The sequence below is a fragment of the Spermophilus citellus genome (genome assembly GCF_964194105.1).
Source record: "Spermophilus citellus genome assembly, chromosome: 8".
Lineage (NCBI taxonomy): Eukaryota > Metazoa > Chordata > Mammalia > Rodentia > Sciuridae > Spermophilus > Spermophilus citellus.
This window is the reverse complement of record NC_138189.1, coordinates 5893957-5913827: the sequence shown is the minus strand read 5'-3', so window position 1 is coordinate 5913827 and position 19871 is coordinate 5893957. Positions and strand designations below refer to the sequence as shown.

Here is a 19871-nt window from a genome sequence, read left to right as displayed (position 1 = left end):
ATGCAGTCCCTTCTTGAGGACTGACCCCATGTGTACTGGCAGCATCAGTGCCCACGCTGACCTTTAATAACATGCTGAAATCAAGCCTAAGTCCTAACACCCCCTCTGGGCCTGCACTGTGCTTTGGCTTGGAAAGCCCCAGCTCTTCCCAGTCTCACACTCCCAGGACCCCTCAACGCTGAGGTGAACTCTCCACTCTAGGAACCTTCCATGACGCCCAGTCACAGAGGTGCCTTTCCTGTGTGGACTACCACACAGAAGTCTGATAGACTTAGCAGACTGAAGTCTGTACCCATTAGTCTGGTAAGACAACTACCACTCATGGAGGGGACAAGTGCCTGCTGTATGCGGACACTGAGCTCACATCCTACACAGCCACCTTTTGAAGGGACCAGGTGGTGATTCTGATCATATCCACTTTCACATGAAGAAACTCAGGTTCGGAGGCCAAAAGGAGCCTCAGGTTCTGTGGTTTGATACTTAATGGCTGGTTTTATTAATGTTCACATACACTTTCTAGGCATCTCAATAAACGCAGAGGTGAAAAGTATAACCATACGTAGGGCTGCAGAGCTGAGATCCCACGAGGGACTCAGGGATTCTGTGAGACTGCGCAGTGTTTTGTGTTTTCTAGAATGTCTACAGCTTTCACCAGACTCTCTTGATGGCCCATCAGCTCTCATGGAAGCTTCCCCAGGAGAAGTCTGTGTCTTGGAACACACGGCACCCGGACACTTGAAATGCTAGATCATTTCATGTGCTCTACCTGTCTAAACACATTTTAAAAGATGTGGGGAAGACACATAGCTTGGGAAGGCATCCCAGTGCTTCAACCAGAATGAGACTGGGCAAGAATGAGGTGACAATGGCCCTCTGGTGCCAGGGTCGGCTCTAGGAATCTAGCTCAGTTTTCATAGTAATGCTGAGATGCTTTCTATAATCACTTGCATTTTACAGAGGAAGAAACAGGCCCAGGAAGATTCAGTGACTTGTCTCAGGCCACAGAGATCACATATGGCAGAGTGGGGATGCCTCTCTCAGCAGCAACAGCTCAGATCCTTCCTCTCGACTGCAAGAGAGTGACACCAGTTTACTATTGCTAGGGCAGGTGGAGCATAAGCTGCCTTCTTACTTTATTATCCACATGCCAGCCAACCTGCCCCACTAACTGCCACACACTGCAGGCACTCGTGGACATCACACACGCATGTATGCACACATATAATTTGCCTTTTCTGACCTTGGCCCCTTAGTAAATTTCTGGTTCTGTTTGATGAGGTCCATCCATCTCCTTCCTCCCATCTGTTTAACTTGAGTGGTGGCCTATTTGTGATTCTGACTGGCTTAGTTTGTTAAAACATGGATCAGGAAAGATTCTGAAGTTTTAAACTGTGACTCTCAGTAAGAACCTAAGAGGGACTGTGGGTGGTTGCTCTTCATGAATCCTGTTGAACTACTCGACACATCCGTGGCTGGCTGTTTGCATCTTTTAGAGCACTTTACCTTCTGTTCTGAGTTGCTGGATTGCTTCTGAACAGGTCCTCATGAATATCTGAGCATCCTGGTCTATCTGGTCACGTTCTGCATCTGTCATCCTCCCATATTCAGACATGATATGGCTAAATAAGGACAGAGGAAGAAAATAAGAGGGCAGCAGCAAATGACGACCCAAGGGAGTGTGGGCAGGGGGAAGGGAACAGCTTCCCTGATCCACTGACACCAAGGCTGAGACCTGGAGGAGAAGGAGGAACCGGCTGGGCTGAGAAGTGGGAGAAAGACCTAGAGGGTGGCACATGAAGGCTGTGAGGCAGAAAAAGCTTCCCAAATAGCCCCAACTGCAGGTTAGTTAAGGGAGGGAGAGACAGATGGTTTGGGCAGAAGCCTGCAGGGCTTGGAAAGAACAGAGGACTTGACTTTAGAACAATGGGGGGCTCCAAAATGGCTTTGTGCAACCCAATGACTGGCAGTTCATCCTGGGTGCTGCCTGGAGAATAGGACAGGGAATCGATTTGGGGTTCTTGAAATATCTGAGAGAAACTGGTTTGGGATGCAGTCCTTTGATGTTGACAAGCAGTCTTCACAACTCACAACAAAGGTGCTTCAAGAAAAAATATCATTTCCCTTGATATTAAATTACACCATACTAAAATTGCCACTTTTAGTTACACAGCAGCTTGAAGCTCAAAATATGGTAGTTTTATTACAGCGCTCATGGTTGTAAGAGCCAGCATCATTACTAATGGTGATGCTGCTCAGTCCATTTCAACACTCTGGACTCCACATGAAATTCAGAATCACAATACAGCAAATTAAAGGGACCTTACAAATGTGTCGGTGCTAGCCACCAATTCTCACTGAGGGCAAAACGCCAAGTCCTGGTCATCCCACGCCTACCCATTGCCTCGCTTCCTGTGGCTCACCCCTCAGGCACTTCACACTGGCCACATACTGAGCAGCAGCGGACCAAGCAGGCTCCTGCCTCCCCTCAGACTGGGCCTCTGCTTGGATGGCTGCCCTGGGTCACCTTTCCTGACCGTTCCCCACAACACCTGTCCCCCCAAGGTTCCCCACAGCACTTGTCTAACAACATCTTCCCACCTGTGCTGGTCAGATTATTGTCTCTCAGTGTCAAAGCTGCCCTCTGCCTTCTCTGCTTTGTGACACGGAAGCAAGCTAGGACTCCCAAACCCACTTTACTGCCATCTGTTCCTTATCCTGCTTTATTTTTCTTTATTGTATTTATTATTCTCTGAAAGAGTAAATATTTATGTCTCTCTGCTGTCAGCAGAATGCAAGCTTCACAAAAGTAAGGACTGTGTGTGTCTCGTCTGGTTTTGTTTCCCTAGCACCCAGAATGGCAGCTGGCACAGTGTGGGTGCACTAGTATGAGCTGAGCACTTACTATACGCCACATGCTATTCTCAGTGTCTTACAGGTACCCTATGTACGTATTTAGTCCTCACAATGTATTCATTCACTGCCTTATATACTGAACCTACATATGTCAGGCACTAGGCCAGGGGCTGGGGGCTCGAAATTGAGCAAGTCTCAGTATCAATCCCTACAAAGGGTACTGAACTATAGGAGTGATTGACACAGAAACAGGGAGTACAAGGAACTGTACTGAATGGTGCTGGTGTGGGGGGTGGATGTGGAATCCAAAGTGATAGTGGTCAGTTCATACAGGGAAAGGAAAGTACCCACACAGAACACAGCAGGGAGGACCAGCTTCAAGTTTCCCAACCTTCAGATGGTGCTCAGAGTAACCATGTCACCTTTGCTCCACACCACAGCACATCTGAGCGAAGGGGGAAAGGAGTAAACAGGCTGGTTCCATGGAAACCAAGCAATAGTGATGGATCTCTGGGGCACCAAGGGTCACTTCAAAGGGACAGCACATCATACACACGTGGTCAGTATCTCTACATCGAATGTGTCTAGCATTATGTCTACACTATTTTTTAAATAAATATGGATGGTATTATGATGAGTATGTATATATGTATTTAAAATTGTTACTCTGTAATAGCTGTTTCTCCAATATCAATAGGTTTTCCAAAAACACAGTGGTCATACAAAATACAAATAGTCCACCGTCAGTTGAATCACAGTCCCTGCAATACCAAAGCTGGGATCAAGGGTGTATTTGATGGAAATAGCCACTGGAGGATTTTACACAGGGGAATTTGCTATTTGCATGGTTCCTCTGTGTGGGTGGCCTGGAGGCAGATGAAACCACGTGCCCTCAGCCCTGGTTAAGAGACCACTGCTAAAAAAACCTAAGCCAGGTAGTGTCTATCGGGGTGAGGACAAATCTGAGGCCTAGATTGCCTGGGTACGGAGGCAGATAAGGAGCAGTTAGAGGGAGTTCTGGGTTTGCCTGAGGGCATGGAAAGCCATAGAAACAGAAGAGGGCACAGGTTTGGAAGTGTTAAGGTGCTGGGCCACATACAGGGACTCACACAGGAGACAGACTGGCTGGAAAAGGGATTCTAACTCAATGTTCCCTGCCGCAGTCTTGGCTGGGCACAAAATCACGAGCCACCACACACCTTGTAGATTCAAACAGCAATTCTTTATTCCCGAACTCACACTGGCCTCTACACACGTTCTAGGGAAATCCCAGTTCTGCCGCCGCCCAATTCACCTACTCCACGAGGCTTTCTTTTCCAATACTTTCTGAATCTCATGAGAACTCAACAGGAACTCAAGCAGCAGGAATGCCCTATTCCCAGCAGCAATAATCTTCAACATCGAACTTCCCTAAAACCCATATTGTCTTAAACTGGGAACGCCTTAAACTTGTCTTAAAACCAGGAACGCTGTAAACCCAAGGAGTGGGATACTTCCTCAAACCTGCAGGATACACCCTAATCCTGGATCCACCCTCGTCCTTGAGCAGGGTCACCTTTCTCAAACACACATGCAATGTCACAGCGAATTTCCAAGGCAAGTCCATTTAACATGGGGTACGCTGGCAAGGAAATTTCGATGCGTCATTCCTACTTGGCAATGGCCCTCAGCAGTTCCCATGATATTTTAAGAATAGCAGTAGGTCTATGGTGGGCACTTGAAAACAGTCATCAAAGTAATGAAGGTTGCTGATGATGCAGCTTCAAATTAGGTTCTAACAAAATTACTACTTTTTTAAAAAGGTTAAATATCCATCAAATATTTCCAGAAATATATCCTCATAGGATATGCACATATAAATTTATCAAAGTTTAATTTTATTTTCTTTATTATGTACAGAGAGATAATTTTATTAGAGATCTCAATTTCTCTAAAAATTAGACTCAATTAAAGGGAACTATGTTGGATATCAGTTTAGATTAGGCAATTACTTTAGGGAGAGAGGAGGAAAAAAACTGGGTGGTAAGTTTATTCCATAGTTCAGAAATTTAAAGGAACATTTATTTTTGTTATTTTGTTGACTAGTATTGTAAGAAAGGACAAGTTCAAAATAACCAAATACCATGAAGTTGTTCTATTATTTTTAAAAATATTTATTTTTTAGTTTTTTTAAGTGGACACAATATTTTTATTTTATTTTTATGTGATACTGAGAATTGAACCCAGTGCCACACGTATACTAGGCAAGCACTCTACCACTTGTGCCACAACCCCAGCCCTGTCTATTAATTTATTATACAACTAGAGCATTCCTGAGGATAGAGAAGAAGAGAATGTTTAAGACACTGTTGTAAAGGTTCCTGAAAAGGTATGGGTGGGAAGTCATATACTACAACCTGATTTTTACTATAAATACTAAATCAACAGATTAATTTTATAATGCATATTGGGCATATACTATGTATATTATGAAATGAATCTACCCAATATGATTTATGAAATTAAAGTTACTCTCTAAGACATAGAAACAAAATATATACCCTGTTTTCAATACACTGTACTACAACAGGTAACACCTAAGGCTGATGTATGTGTTCATACAGCATAAACAAAGGCTGAGGCTGTGGACACTTCTCATCACCAACACTAACCACTGTTCTGGGATTCACATATATTTGCTTACTAACTTCCCCAAACTCTATGAGGTAGGTACTACTATAAATTCCCATTTTACACATGCAGCAACTGAGGCACATAGAGGTTACACAACTTGCAAGGCTATCCAGCAGTCATCAGCAGAGCTGGGGTGTGACCCTGGGCAGCTACTCTGATCTCAGATGTTACAACTCTCTCTAAGGCATCTCTCATGCCATAAAAGGCAGAAGAGTTCAGAAGAGTGTGCACTTACTCTCCTGAGGACACCTATAAACTAATCTTAAAAGGCAGGTGTGGCCATGAGAGGCAAGAGTAGAGCCCTGAGTTTGAAGAACCGTGTGTGGTTCAAACTGGCTGGACATAGGACAGGTGGAAGGGATGTATCCTTGGTGGCCTTCAGTGAGTCAGAGTTTTTTATTCCAATGGAAAAGCTGAGCTTGGTAAAGATAACTGTGGGAATACCATGCTGGAGGAACCATGGGGAAGATCCAGTCCTGGGTTGATGAGGTTAAGCACAGAATCTTGTCCTATTTATCTTTGTATTCCTAGCATCATGTGATAGGTATGGGCTCAATAAATTTTTGTTCAAATGAAATTTAAGAAAGGGAAAAGGGAGGTGAGTGATTGGGAAGAGGAGAAGGATCCAAGATGTAAAACTTCCAGTAATTAAACAGACATTAGAGGTGAAGTATTAACAGAACGTGAGATCTAGGGCGTAGGTGAGCGAGAGGCAGAGTAAAGACACAGACCCAGAAGGAATAGAAGAAAGCACTGGAAACGGAAAGGAAGGAACTAATACTACCATTTGTCCTTATGATACAATTTTAGAAAGATAAGAAATAATGCTCTTGAGACCAAATGTTCCATAACCGATTCTTTGTTCTGAAAGAAGAAAGTGTGGCAAAAGGTCTTTCAACCATTTCCTGTTAAAATATTGAGAAACTAAAGGAGATTCTAAAGTTCTACAATTTTTTAAGGGGAAAGGGAAAAGTTACTATGACATACAATGCAAGGGCCACAAACCTGAGCCTGAGCTGAGGATAGCTCTGATGCGAGTAAATGCTTGCTAGGGCTTAATAAGCTGAAGTGAGAAAAACCTTTGTTGGCAAAGACTGCACAGAAGACAGCCTTCATATATTGGGCACTCAGAGCAACTTGTCTGCTTGGGTCTTGTTTAATTTATCTGGTTTTGTGTGTTCTAATCTCAGGGCTACCAGGCAGGCCTGGCCTATAGGAAGTAAGGAGTAGAGGCCATGAGAAAGAAACACTTGGGAGTCAGGGCCTGATGTGGCCAATAGCAGAAAAAGAACCAGTACTGAACGGCTTTCCAGGTAGGTGAGCCTAGGATCAAGTGGGACTCAGACAGACAGATCGAGATACTGCCTTACCGGATCACTCTCCTAAGTGGCCCCCTAATGGCACCTAGCAATAATGCTGGTGCCTTTGCTTGCCCCTCTCCTGAACGACCATTCCACATCTCTAGTCTCCTCAACTTGCCCTCGCCTCCTTCCTCATCTTCAGTGTCAATGACCACTCTGCTTTCAGTTTTCTGAGAATTCCTATAAGCTCCTCCTTCCCACTTCTCCTCTGGGCCCATAGACACCTGCTCTTCTGCTTCTATGGAAGCATCTCCTGGTGACAGCAACTCCTTCCACCTGGGCACTAGAATGACCCTGGCAGTTCTCATTTCTCCTGCACCACTAAGCTTGGATGACGTAATGTATGCATCCAATACTTGGACTTTGGCACAGAGTGAACCTATATGAATTTATTACTTATTAATATCAAAATATTCCTACATGCTGGATATTTCCTACCTACATACAAACATGGTGTTATTTTCCCCAATTTTAAAACAAAAACAACTTTAAACCAAACCTCCAATCCCATTCCATCTCCCCTGCCAGGTACTGCTCAATGTCACCCCTTTTCAGTAAAACTTCTCTCAGCAATGCTTCCATTCTGGGTGCCTGCTTTCCTGGCCATTCTCTCTTGGACCTGATACAATCACGCTTTTAACCCTCCTCATTCTGGCGTCAGCAGTAATCACCAGCAACTGTCATGATGCTCAGTACATACCTTACTTTCTTATTTCCCGTAGATTTGATGGCACTCATCCCTCCTCCTCCTCTTTGGCTGCACTGACCTCCATGATAACACAGGGTCCCATCCCCTTCCCTCCCTAGCTGCTTGTTTCCAGCCCTTCTTGACACCTCTTAACTGCCAACCACTTTACAATGGGCAGTTCATGACCTGGTTCCTGAATCTCTTCACTGTCTACCTATACTTGTTACCTTGATGAGTTCACTAGTCCCATGGCTTCAAGCTGACAAGTCCCAAGTTTCTATTTTCAATCTAGACCTCTCCTTGACCTTGAGACACATATATCCAACTGCCTATCCAACATTTCCATTCAGATGTACAATCTGCACTGCAAGTATATTCAGAACTGAGCCTCTCCTCAAACACTCCTCCAGCAGCCCTCCCCATCTGTGCCAGTGCCAATTCCAATCTTTCCAGTTGCACAAGACTCAAACCTTGATATCATCTGTAGCTCTTTTTTTTTTTTTCCTTCCCAGCTCACATCTAATCCATCAGCATATCTTATTGGCTCTACCTTCGAAACATTCCCAGGACCTGCCTGTTCTTATCTATGGTCGCATCCACTGCTGCCTCTTAGGGCCTACCACCAATGCCTCCCACTTGGATTACAGTTGTGGCCTCCTACAGGGTCTGCTTCAACACACGGACCACGGACCATGGACCACAGACCACGCTGATTCTGTTAGAGACTAAGCTGAATCCTGTTAATCCTTTGCACAGACCTCCCAGCGGCTTCTCACCAAAGAATAAAAATCCAAGGTCCTTACAAGATCCTTAAAAGGAACTGTAAGACCTGGCACCCTGCTGTGTCTCTGGCCTCATCTTCGCCTCTACTCCCAGCTCTGGCTCCAGTTATACCAGTCCCCTCCAGCACCTCAACCTTGCAGGCACACTCCATCTCAGGACCTCAGTCTTGCTGACTGTCTCCTCCTTCTGGGATGCTCTTTCCCCAGATACCCCCCACACAAATTCCTCTCTTCTTTTAGGCATTGTCAATGTCACCATTTTAACGAGGCCCTCCCTAATTCACCTTTATAAAACTGTATCCGTTCTGATCTTTCATATGCCCCTTCCCTTCTCTCCTCCCGATACTGATATTTATTCTGTTCAACATCTTACATTTTACTTATTATTTTGTTTCTTATCTGGGTCCCCTCACCCCACATCAAAACTTAAGTTCCACAAAGGCAAGGATTACTGTCTGCCTATTCACTGATGTATCTGCATCACCAAACATAATGCTTGGCATTTAGCAGGCTGAAAAATCAATAATCAAATATTTTCTGAATGAACTAAATAAAAAGATAAGGCTAAACTAGAGAATGTGGTTGATGTGTGGCTACAACTGTGCTCTAGTTAGGACTCTCCTGAGCGGATTCCCCACCTTCAACCCCAACACCTATTGGCATCAGTCTACTCTAAAAAAAACTTAAGACACACATAGCAGGGACCACGCTCAGCCTGAGGACAGGCCTGTCTAAAGGAGAAAGGGATGAGTGAAGCACGGGGCTCCTCTTCCCAGCCCCCACCATAAGATTGGCATCCTCTCCTCCTTGGCATGGACCCTTTCCCATTCCTACTCCACTTTCACATTTTTTGGGGGAGAACTAGAAGAAGCGGGGAAGCCCACAGCCTCTTGGAGAATTAATGTTCCTCTTCTCAGTGAAACTGAAGGGTGAGGGATAAGCATTTCCCCATCCCAATGTTCCTTAGCACCCTGATCTATTCACCTGTCTGGCTGAACATGGTGAAGCCACAACTGGCTATTCTTCTAAGAGGAATCAGAGTGGTGAGCAGAAGCACCCAGAGCCTGGCACTTATCCCTGCTAGAAGCCAGCTCATCGGGAATAGAGGCTAAAGGGATCAGGGGCTCATAAACCAGAAGGGTACTCACTTCCAAGTTATACCCCTGTGGACAGAGCAGACCTATATATGACTGATTCCAAGGACATTAGATTAACATCCTCCTACTCTATTATTTTGATTTAATGGAAACCCAGCTCAGTGAATTTGAAAAGGTCTAAAGGTTAATTTGATAAAGTTCCTTATTCAATTAAAAGGTGATGTTCATTTAGGATACATTGTTTATACACACATGCACTAACCTTTAAAATGACAGACTTCTTCTCGTTCAGTGGCAACAACAGAAACAAAGAAAGTTTTCACTAATTGGTATGTTCTGTTGCCAGGATATTTTAGAAAAGGTACATCTACTAGAATTGGAAAAACTATTTTTAATTAAGATCATTCAGAGATCCAGCCAGAGGCTACCCTGGTTGCATGCTGTTCTGCTCTAGTAAAATGTCATTATTAAAAAAAAATTAAATGGGTCAATGAAGTCTGAGCTCTATATTCTGGAAAAAAAATCATAGCTTCCTAATTATGTCAAACTACCAAAGGCTCTCAGGTCTGAAAGCAATATTTCTATGCATATTCTTTCAACTCCAGGATTGTACTCCATCTAAGATGGACCCAGAAGCAGGTCAAGGCCAGCACACTGTTTTGGGAGGGAAAGGCACTGAAAAAGAAAGGCTGCAGACAGCCTGCCACCTGCAGGAGGGAGAGCCTGATGGGAGGTGATGGGTGGCCTCTCTCCCTCTGGAGGGGACAGGTCGGCAGTGGGATGTTTCTGGTGTTTTTGCATGGATCAGCTTGTCCAGATGATACGTCCTCTCTCCTCACTTCTCCCCGGTGGCAGAAGCAGGAACTTCTAGAAGTGGTGCTCAGGGCAGAGGAACTGGACACACACCTAGCCACCACTCCTTTCTCTTTGCTGCCACCTGTAGGCAGCAGGGATTGTGCCCTATTCCTCTCTCAAGATGCTACACAGGGGCCTGGCCCTGCTCTCTGGGTTCCAGGAACTACACTGTTCAGTGGCACCAAGAGCTGAGCGGGTCTGTCCCTGGTTAAGAAGTGAGGATCACAAGGCCACCTACCTGCAGACCTCAGATGTCAACCAACCAATGTTGAAGCTGATAAAGATGCTGTTCTCCATCGTCTCTGACAAAGCTGATATCACTGGTGTGACTCTCGCATCCTCAATCTTTCCCTCTTCCCTCCTCTCTTTCTCTCCATCACCCCACCCTACAGGAAATGGGTGGGTTTTGTTTTGTTCAATAATTCCCCTCCTCAAGTACATGGTAGTCAGATGGGGTTCCAGCTCTATTTCCATTCATCAAGGCAATTCCGTGTGCCAGGAGCTCTCACATACAAATCCAATCCTCACACTATCCACGTTTCATTAGAAAGAAAACAAGCACAAAGGTGTTGAGCTATATTCACTCATATGACTAACACATGACAGAAATGAGACTGGAACTTAAGGTATGACTCTTTAAAAGGGACCAAAGCCAGAATAGATGTGGATCTCAGAGTGCATGGGTTGTTAATGAACTGTAGCACCAAAAAAAAAAAAAAAAAAAAAAGTGCAAAAACTGAGTTTCTATAACATGGCCACAGACTGCTCAAGAGGAAGAAGGCTTTAGGAATTAAGAGTTCTATGTGATGCTCAAAGATGGGTAAGTGACGTGCTTAAGCCACACAGCAAGGAGTGGCAGAGCTGGTCCAGACCCACAGTTGTTGCAACTGCATCTGGGAAAGGGAAAAACAGTGTGGAGGAGCAGAGCTCTGGGTTTGAGGATGCCTGCCTCAACACTACTGCAGTTATGAAGGCATAGTGGTACATGTCTATAATTCCAGTGGTTTAAATGCAAAGTCAGCCTCAGCAACTTAGAGAGGCCTTGTCTCAAAATAAAAAAATAAAAATAAAAATAAAAAAAGGGCTGGGGGTGTAGTTTAGTGGTTAAGTGCTGCTAGGTTCAATCCCTGGCACCACAAAACCAACAAACAACTAGCACAGTTGCAGAATCACACCCTGATATAATTACACTATTTTTTCCTCTAAATTTCAATTATATTGACTCCTCTGAACCTCTTAAGTACTCCTAGTGATTATCACCCCCATTGTTGGCCAGATATAAACATGTCACACTTTGTGGGCCTTATGTCTGCACAGCTACTCAGCTGTACAGTTGTGGCCCAAAGCAGTCACAGACAATATGCAAACGAATGGGCTGGTTATGTGCCAATAAAACTCTACATGGATACTGAAATTTGAATTTCTTACAATTTCTGTGTGGTAAAGTCAGAGTATTATTTTTTTCCAACCAATTTACAATATGAGGCTATTCTCAGCTGATAGGATGAGAGGACACAGGCAGGGCTAGGCCTGGTGTGGCTGACCCTTGCTGACCTCTGCCTAGAGGGAGACACTGCTGTTGGAAGATAAAATGGTTCTCCCAGATTCATATGGCTTTCAAGGGGTGCCTCGAGCTAAGCCAACTTCACAGCATTCACCCTGCTCGATGCCTTTTCAAGGCAAAGGGAAGTTAACAATGGACTTGTATAAAAGGTCTCTATGACTGCATCTTTAACCTAAGTTGTCAGGTACTAAAAAAAGGAACTGGAAACTGACAGCTTTATACCAATTCTATAAAGCTTCCACAAGTCATTGTAGCTTCCATTTTAATGACCTATTAAATTAGTATTTAATTCTAACAAAAGAAATTAAACATTTACACTGCCATCTAGCGTTAAACAAATCTTTTAAATAAGAAGCTAAACATAAGATTTTCTTCGTTCTATGCATCAGAATAATTGTTTTAATGTGTTCCAAAATAATAAAAATGAAAATTGCCTTATATGAAGTTTAAGTAGACAAAGTATCAAGGCTTATTTTAAATTTATCTGGGGACTGGGGATGTAGCTCAGTGGTAGGCCAGTTGCCTGTCATGTACGAGGCTCTGGGCCTGACTCCCAGTACTGCAAAAAAATAAAAATAAAAAATAAAATTCACCTGGGATATATTATTTTCTCTGTTGGAGTATTTATATGAAGCACTTCCATGTTTGCATCTACTGATGAAATTAAGAAAATGCAGAGGATTTTTTTATATTTTCAAATTTTGTGAGAGAAAGGTTTTTCTTTCTTTCTTTCCTTTTTTTTTTAACTTTTAGATGGTGCTCAGGATCAAACCCAGTGCTTCACATGTGTTAGGCAAATGCTCTACTACTGAGCCACAACTCAGCCCTGAGAGAAAGGTTTATGAAGTAGAAAATACACTTTGTTTCAAAATCCTAAAGAGATGCTCCTAATGATGTCATCTCCTGTGTCAAACCCATTCTTCCACTACTACATGACACATCTGGAAAGAAGTTCCCGTGGTGAGATGCTGCAGAGCAACCAGGAGGAAGGTAGCGAAGGGGACGGCTGGGATAGGGCCCCTCACTGCAACGTTATAGTGCACACACAGGCCTGGACTCTACCCCAGAAGCCACTGTGGAAGTGATGGTCAAAAGGCTTTCTCTTTTAAAATCAACCTTGTCTTTCCAAATGGTGTTTTCTCCACCTGTTCAATAAATAGTCACTGAGTGGCAAACTGTCTTTTGCATCTCTGTATTTCACAAGAGGGCAGATGCTGTCTCCATAGGACTGTGCGAGGGCTACCTTGAACTCCATTCCCTCCTTCCTTTGGTTACTGGGCTAACCCCCACTCTTCCAGATCTCAGCTCATGCTATGGCTTCTCCAAGGACTCTTTCCCTGACAAGGCCGAATTCCTCAAAGTCATTCCTCTCCTCTATTTTTGCAGTACCTATCCTATCTGCAATGCTGCCCGTATGTATGAATCCTTTCACAGCTCTGTGAAGGTAAAGGAGCACCATGTTTGTCTGTGCTCACTATTTTATACTCCATGCCTGGCACAGTGTATGGCATAGGGTAGATAGTAAAGATCTGTAGAATGAATGAAATGATGAATCAATCAATTAATCAAACCTCGGCACTGTCAAACACACAGTATAAGAGTCCCTCACTCAAGAAGTGTGGTAGAAGAGAACATGGAGAAATAACTCTTTTACCAGGCTCATGTGAGAAGCAGCCTAACAAAAGTACAGAAAAAGAGGTACCAGACTTCAGAGGCAGGGGAGATGGCTTTCAGATAGGGCTCGGGAAGCTCTGGGAGAAGGTGGTGGATAGAAGTGAGGCTTTCAGGGGAACAGGTGGATGCCTGAGATGCACGTAATGAATCAAAGAACAAAAGGCAGACAAATGGGTGAGTGAAGGCCTGGAGGCACCAACGCCTCTGAATGCAGCCACAAGAGGGGAGGATGGACGTGTGGTGAGGTGTGGTGAGGTCACGAAGAAGTATGGACATGTCTGCAGGCAAAGAGAAGGGATCTAAGGAGGAGAACTGAATGATCACATCTGTGATGACGACTGTAGCTGTGCCTTCAGGAGAAACAGGGAGGGAGGGACAAGGAGCAGGGGTTCAGAAGAAACAGATGAGGCCAGTAGCCAAGACTGCACTAAAGCACCTAGAGGGAATGGAAGAAAGTGGACAGAGCCACACGTGGAGGTGGGACTGCCCACGTGGCTTATAGGTAAGAAAGTGGCAAGTGGAACTGAAGGAGCCTGTGGCTATGCCATGCTGGAAGGCACAGTGGTGAGAGGACACTATGAAGGGTAAGAGAGCAGTGGTGAAGTGCCTGGCTCTGCCAGACCACTAAGCCCTGGCTCAGCAGCTGCCAGGTGGTGGTCTTCAGCAGGTCCCTTCACGCCTGTGTTTCAGTTTCCTTCCTGTCAAACAGGCTCAATGACAATGTCTCCCTCACAGGGCTGATGTGAGGACCAAATGAGATGAAATACTAATAGTGCTCAGCAGAGTATCTCACACATAGTAAGCACTCAGGAGGGGCAGAGAGGGGCTGAGTGTGTTGGAGGTAGATAGATACACAGACAATGACAGGGTCAATTTTTGTAATGCAAAGTAGAGAAAGACAGGACAAAAGGGTCAAACAGAGCTCTGGAGTTCTTTTAGGAAAAGATGGAAGAACAAAGAGGCAAAAATATGGAGTAGTCAGAGGAGCTCCCAAATACAGTGGGTCCTCCTCCATATTTATCTATGCATTCACACAGGATTCCACCAACGATGCACTGAAAATATTCAGATAAAAATAAGTGCAGCTGTAGTGAACATGCGCTGGCTTGCTTTCTGTCATTCCCTACACAACTCACTGTAACAACTATTTACACATCATTTATACTGTATGAGGCATCATCCATAATCCAGAGATGATCCAAAGTAAACAGGAGGATGTGGGTAGTTTATAGGCAAATTCTATGCTATTTTACGTGAGGGCCTAGAACACCCATGTTCAGGTTTCCTTGAGGGGTCCTAGAAGCAATCCCTTGCTAATACAGATGGACAAGCTATTAAGTAATGGCAGTAAAGGGAATAAGGAATTTCTCAAAACTGATGGTGGTCAGCAGGATCAAAGGCTGTAGCAAAGTGGAGAGATGAAAAGGGCTGTTAAAGTCTGCACAGTCATTATCATTAGAGAGCCGCATATTTTTTTTTTTTTTTTTAGAGAGAGTGATAGAGGGAGAGAGAGTGCCGCAGTTTTGGCTGGGCACAGAATCACGAGCCACTCAAGCAGGAACAAAACTTTATTTTGAAAAAGCCGCCGATACTCTCTAGGCGCCGGCAAGCCAAACCCGGTCCTCCCACGAGGGCGTCTACCGGAACCACGCGCCTCCCGGAACCGGGGATCCCCCGGACCTCCCCCGGAATTTCCTCCTACTATCCTTCCCCAACCAATGGGAACTCTCCATGAGTCCCGTAACATGAGTCTGGTAGCAGGCCAAGGTGAACAGCAGGAGTTCAATTTCCATATGAATGTAAATCTTAACATAATCATATCTCAGTGGCTAGCTGGCGTCACTTTACAACCAAAGGTGCCATACATCGTATATTTGCTTGTGGCTCCTAGCAAGAGAGAGAGAATTTTTAATATTTATTTTTTAGTTCTCGGCAGACACAACATCATTGTTTGTATGTGGTGCTGAGGATCGAACCCGGGCCGCACGCATGCCAGACGAGCGCGCTACCGCTTGAGCCACATCCCCAGCCCCGAGAGCCGCATATTTAAAACACTAATTCATACTTTATTTCTCTACAGTGGTTAAAAAGAAGAGACCATCCAACACCACGTGCCAGTTGCTCTGCAGCCCTATGCACTACTAATGAGGCAGCAACACCACTTCGCTACTGGTAATTTATCTCAAAGTTAAGAACACACCTGCTGTGTGTGTGACCCGGCACTTTCACTCCTAGGTATTTATTCTAGGGAAATGTACACATATATGCACAAAAAGCCTTGCAGAAGCTGCTCACACATAGCAGCTTATTCATAATAGCCTAAAACTAGAAACAATCCAATTTTCCCTGTTAGTAAATGAATAAGCAAATTGTGGCAATTTCACACAACAGAATATTTCAAAAAATAACTAATAAAAAAGAACAACTAGTGATATTCTCAGCAGCATATTGTGTGAAAGAAGGTAGATACACCAAGAGTGTACTATATGACTCCACTTATACTAAATTTGAGAAAAAGCCACCAGCTTTACTAATTAAAAAGCATAGATAAGCTCTGGGAGAAAAAGTCTCAGAAAGTGATGAAAACCAAGCTCCACCGTTAGGATCAGGGAGGAGTGAATGGTGAGGAAGCAAAGGATCAGGTACCAGGGGTCAGTGACCTATAGCCAACAGGCCAGATCCAACCCACAGGCTTGGTTCTATACAGCCAGAGCTAAGAAGCACTTTTTACATGTTTCCAAGGCTGTATAAAAACAATAAGCAAAACCAATAAAAGAAAACCAAGATGAATGTGAGACAGCATATGTGACCCACCAAGCCTAATCTACTTCCTATCTGGCCTTTTACAGAAGGTCGGCTATTCCCTGATGCAGACTTTCTCCCCAAGTCTGGCACTGGATTGAAACAAAGTGACAGTGCACATGGCTTCAGGAGGAACAAGGTTAAGTTAAGCTGAAGGGAAGAAGAGAAAAGAGTGTGATCATCAAAATTAGAGGGGAATCAGGAATGCAGCAATGATCCAGAAGCAGTCGGAATGATGAGATGAGGAACCCAAGTTGGACAGTAGGACAGCGGAGGAGAAATAGGTACTGCAGGTGAAAAGAAGGGAGGAGGCAGAGAGGCAGGAGAGAGAAGTCCTACCAACACTCCAAACCTCAGAGGAGGAGGCGGCCTCAGCGGGGGCAGTCCCGACCACTCTGGATATAAACCACCACCTTCCTCAGCAACCCTAGGTCCCATAACCTGACTCTACTGTGTCGGTTCCACAGGACCTAAGTGCTTGTCTTTGTTAATCCCTAGAATGCAAGCTGCAGAGAAGCAATATTTGCCTTTTTTATTCCATTATGTGCCCTAAGAATCTAGAATAGTACCAGGCACTGAGCATATATTCAACGAATATTTGGTGCATGAATTAGTTAATTTGCATAGATTGAGATGGGAAGACACTGAGAACATCAACACAACTGAAACTGTGGGCAAGATAGTTCCTTCTTTGTCCTCAGACATTGCCAAGTATCCCCCACAAATCAGCTGTGGTTGAGAACCAATGGGCTCATCAGGGACCTTACGTATTTGGCACCAGGGATTGAACCCAGTGGGGCTTAACCACTGAGTCACATCCCCAGCCAACTTTTTATTTTGAGACAGGTTCTCACTAAGTTGCTGAGGCTGGTTTTGAACTTGTGATCCTCCTGCTTCAGCCTCCTGAGGCACTGGGATTACAGGCATGCACCACCACATCGGGCTCATCATGGACTCAACATGAGGAGTTCATTCATTCATTCATTCACTGACATTTATTTAGTTAGTACCAAGTATGGGTGAGGCACTATGGAAACAAGAATAAAAAGCTGACAAGGTCTCCAGTCTCATAAAACTTAAAAATTATTCACAAAGATAAATAGTAAACTATGTTATTATTATTGAATAATCACAAATCATGCTTTGTCATGAAAAAAATAAGGTACTGAAACAAACAAAAACTCCCAGGTCTATTTTATAAACGGTGGCCCAAGATGGCCTCCCAGAAGACACAGCATTAAAGCTGAGCACTAACTTTTGAAAAAAGACCACAATGGGAAGAGGAGGAACAACACCAGCTGCCTGTGCCAGCATCAGGAACGGGCAGGGAGACTTCCAGGAAGGCTGGCACGCTCGCCACCATGGCAGGAGCAGGGTGTGAAAGAGACAAGAACAGGCAAGGCCAGGTGTGGAGGCTGCTGCTGACAGAGAGCAGTGGGGCATTCATGCTGAGTCTCCTTAGGGGTGACTAATCCAGGGGATACTCCAAAAGCTGATGGCTGCCAAGTAGAAAGGGGACCTAACCAGAGGAGGAATGTGATCATGAGTTACATTAGAGGCTGAATAAAAGTACTTATAAGCCCCCCAAAATGAAGGCCAAGTCAAAGTGAGCTTGTTGATGTCTCTAGCAAGTGTCAGAAGCCTAGGAGAAGGACAAGGAAAGAGGTCATGAGGACTGAGACTGGAAAGGGCAAGAAAGGCCTGACACAGTGAAGTGAAGGCGTGAGATGGAAACATGCTCACAAGGGCACCACCCAAACAGCAAGGCCAGTGTCACAGGCTGGGACAGCAAAATACAGGCAAAGAGAGCCAAGCAAGAGCCTTGAAAACCTTGTCCCTCCTCAAGGTTCAGGTGATAGAAATATACGTGCTCCCAGTTTTATGTACTGCTCTGGTAAGAAATCAGAGTATCACATGCTAGGATGTAATGGCACCCATGGAGATAGAGACCAGAAGTTGTGATATCACATTGCTGTGGGAACACAGGCACAGCAGCTGTGAGTTTTCTTCTGTTCTGCACATGTTCTTCCACTGCTATACTGATCTTCCTCATTACAGCTCTGAGTTGTCAAGTAAGAAGTGAGGACAAAAAGCTTAAAAGGGCCGGGCATGATGGCACATGCTTGTAATCCTAGTGGCTCGGGAGGCTGAGGCAGGAAAATTGCGAGTTCAAAGCCAGCCTCAGTAAAAGCAAGGCACTAAGCAACTCAGTGAGACCCTGTCTCTAAATAAAATACAAAATAAGGCTGGGGATATGGCTCAGTGGTTGAGTGCCCCTGAGTTTAATCTCCAGTACTCCCCTGCACCTCCTCCCAACCAAAAAAAAAAAAAAAAAAATTAAGCTCAAAAGAAACATAGGAACAGAAAAGAACACAGCCGTCCAAATCCAAGTCCGTCCCCCGCCCCTCCCCCCCCCGCAAATGCACTTACCTGTAAGCATTAATGTAATCTTTCCTGTGTTCCAGAAGAAAATCTCTCAGTTTGCCAATATGAGAAATCTAAAATTAAAAAAGAAAGGAGTTCATTAGATTAGATAGATTACACTAATGCCATGAAAATCAAATTAACAGAGAATGGAATGCAGCCTGCAGAGAATGGGAAGCTATGAACTGAGCAACTTGAGGTTTTAGTCATGCAGTTACTGACTTGCCAACATTCCTGGGCCTGGTCTCCTCTCTTATGAAAAGTTCCTTCCTTCTACCTCTCATTGCTGTGATCTATGACACTAGGAACAGGTGATCTCTAAGGAATACAGAGACTAGCTGAGATAACTCCTGTCTAGGAGTTATCAGACAGCAGGAACTGTGTGTCTTCTATCTACAAGTAAGCATTTCTTCTCTCATGTGTTGCAGGAGATGGATTCTAAGGGTGAAGTTAGGTAGGTGCGTAAGTAGGGCCCATGATGCTACAGGGTTAAAAAAAGATCTGGGGGAATGATTATCCCTGTGCAGCAAATCTCTGTTTTCCCTCTGATTTGCTTCTATGGATGAACAACAAGATACCAAGTACAGGTACAAAGCTTTGTGCTCATGCTGGCCAACTCCTGCTGCAACAGAAACCCACTCTGGAGCCTCTACCATGTTCCATACTGTGTGTGGAGCTCAGAATTCAAAATTAAGTAGAGGCAGGGAGAAACTGGAATCAGAGCTGCCAGGGACCGAAGTGTTTCCAGAAGGAGAGGGTGATGAACTGGAGGTCTGCTCTGTCCTCTGGCCACTGATCCAGTCCCCACTCACATTCTCTGTACTCCTGCCAAACACTTGTGCTCTAGCCTTGAAAGGTCTACTGAATTTTCATTTCTTCCACACATAAAGTTTTCCTGTCAAGGCTAACTCAAGCCAATTTTCACTTTGCTTTCAACTTAAAAGGACTTCTACACACCACCCACTTGGCACACTCAATTACATGCATCCACGTACTCTGACTTCACTTTTACACATGTGCCTCTCTTGGGACATTATGAACTCTGCAAGGAGGGATTGCACAGTGTTCCCTGCAATTCTAGGCACAAGAACAAAAGGT

The 19871-nt window shown here is 44.5% G+C and overlaps 1 protein-coding gene across 5 annotated transcripts in view; it reads right to left on the bottom strand.

Moving 5' to 3' along the window:
* The window catches only part of STX18 (syntaxin 18), a 139839-nt gene that overhangs the window by 56206 nt on the left and 63762 nt on the right, over positions 1-19871 (bottom strand). For all 5 annotated transcript variants that reach the window (XM_081303945.1, XM_081303944.1, XM_081303943.1 and 2 more), the window contains exons 2-3: positions 18780-18847; positions 1504-1619 (exon numbers count right to left, since the gene is read on the bottom strand). In XM_081303945.1, the coding sequence (XP_081160071.1) occupies positions 1504-1619; positions 18780-18847 (184 nt within the window). The remainder of the gene's footprint in view (positions 1-1503; positions 1620-18779; positions 18848-19871) is intronic.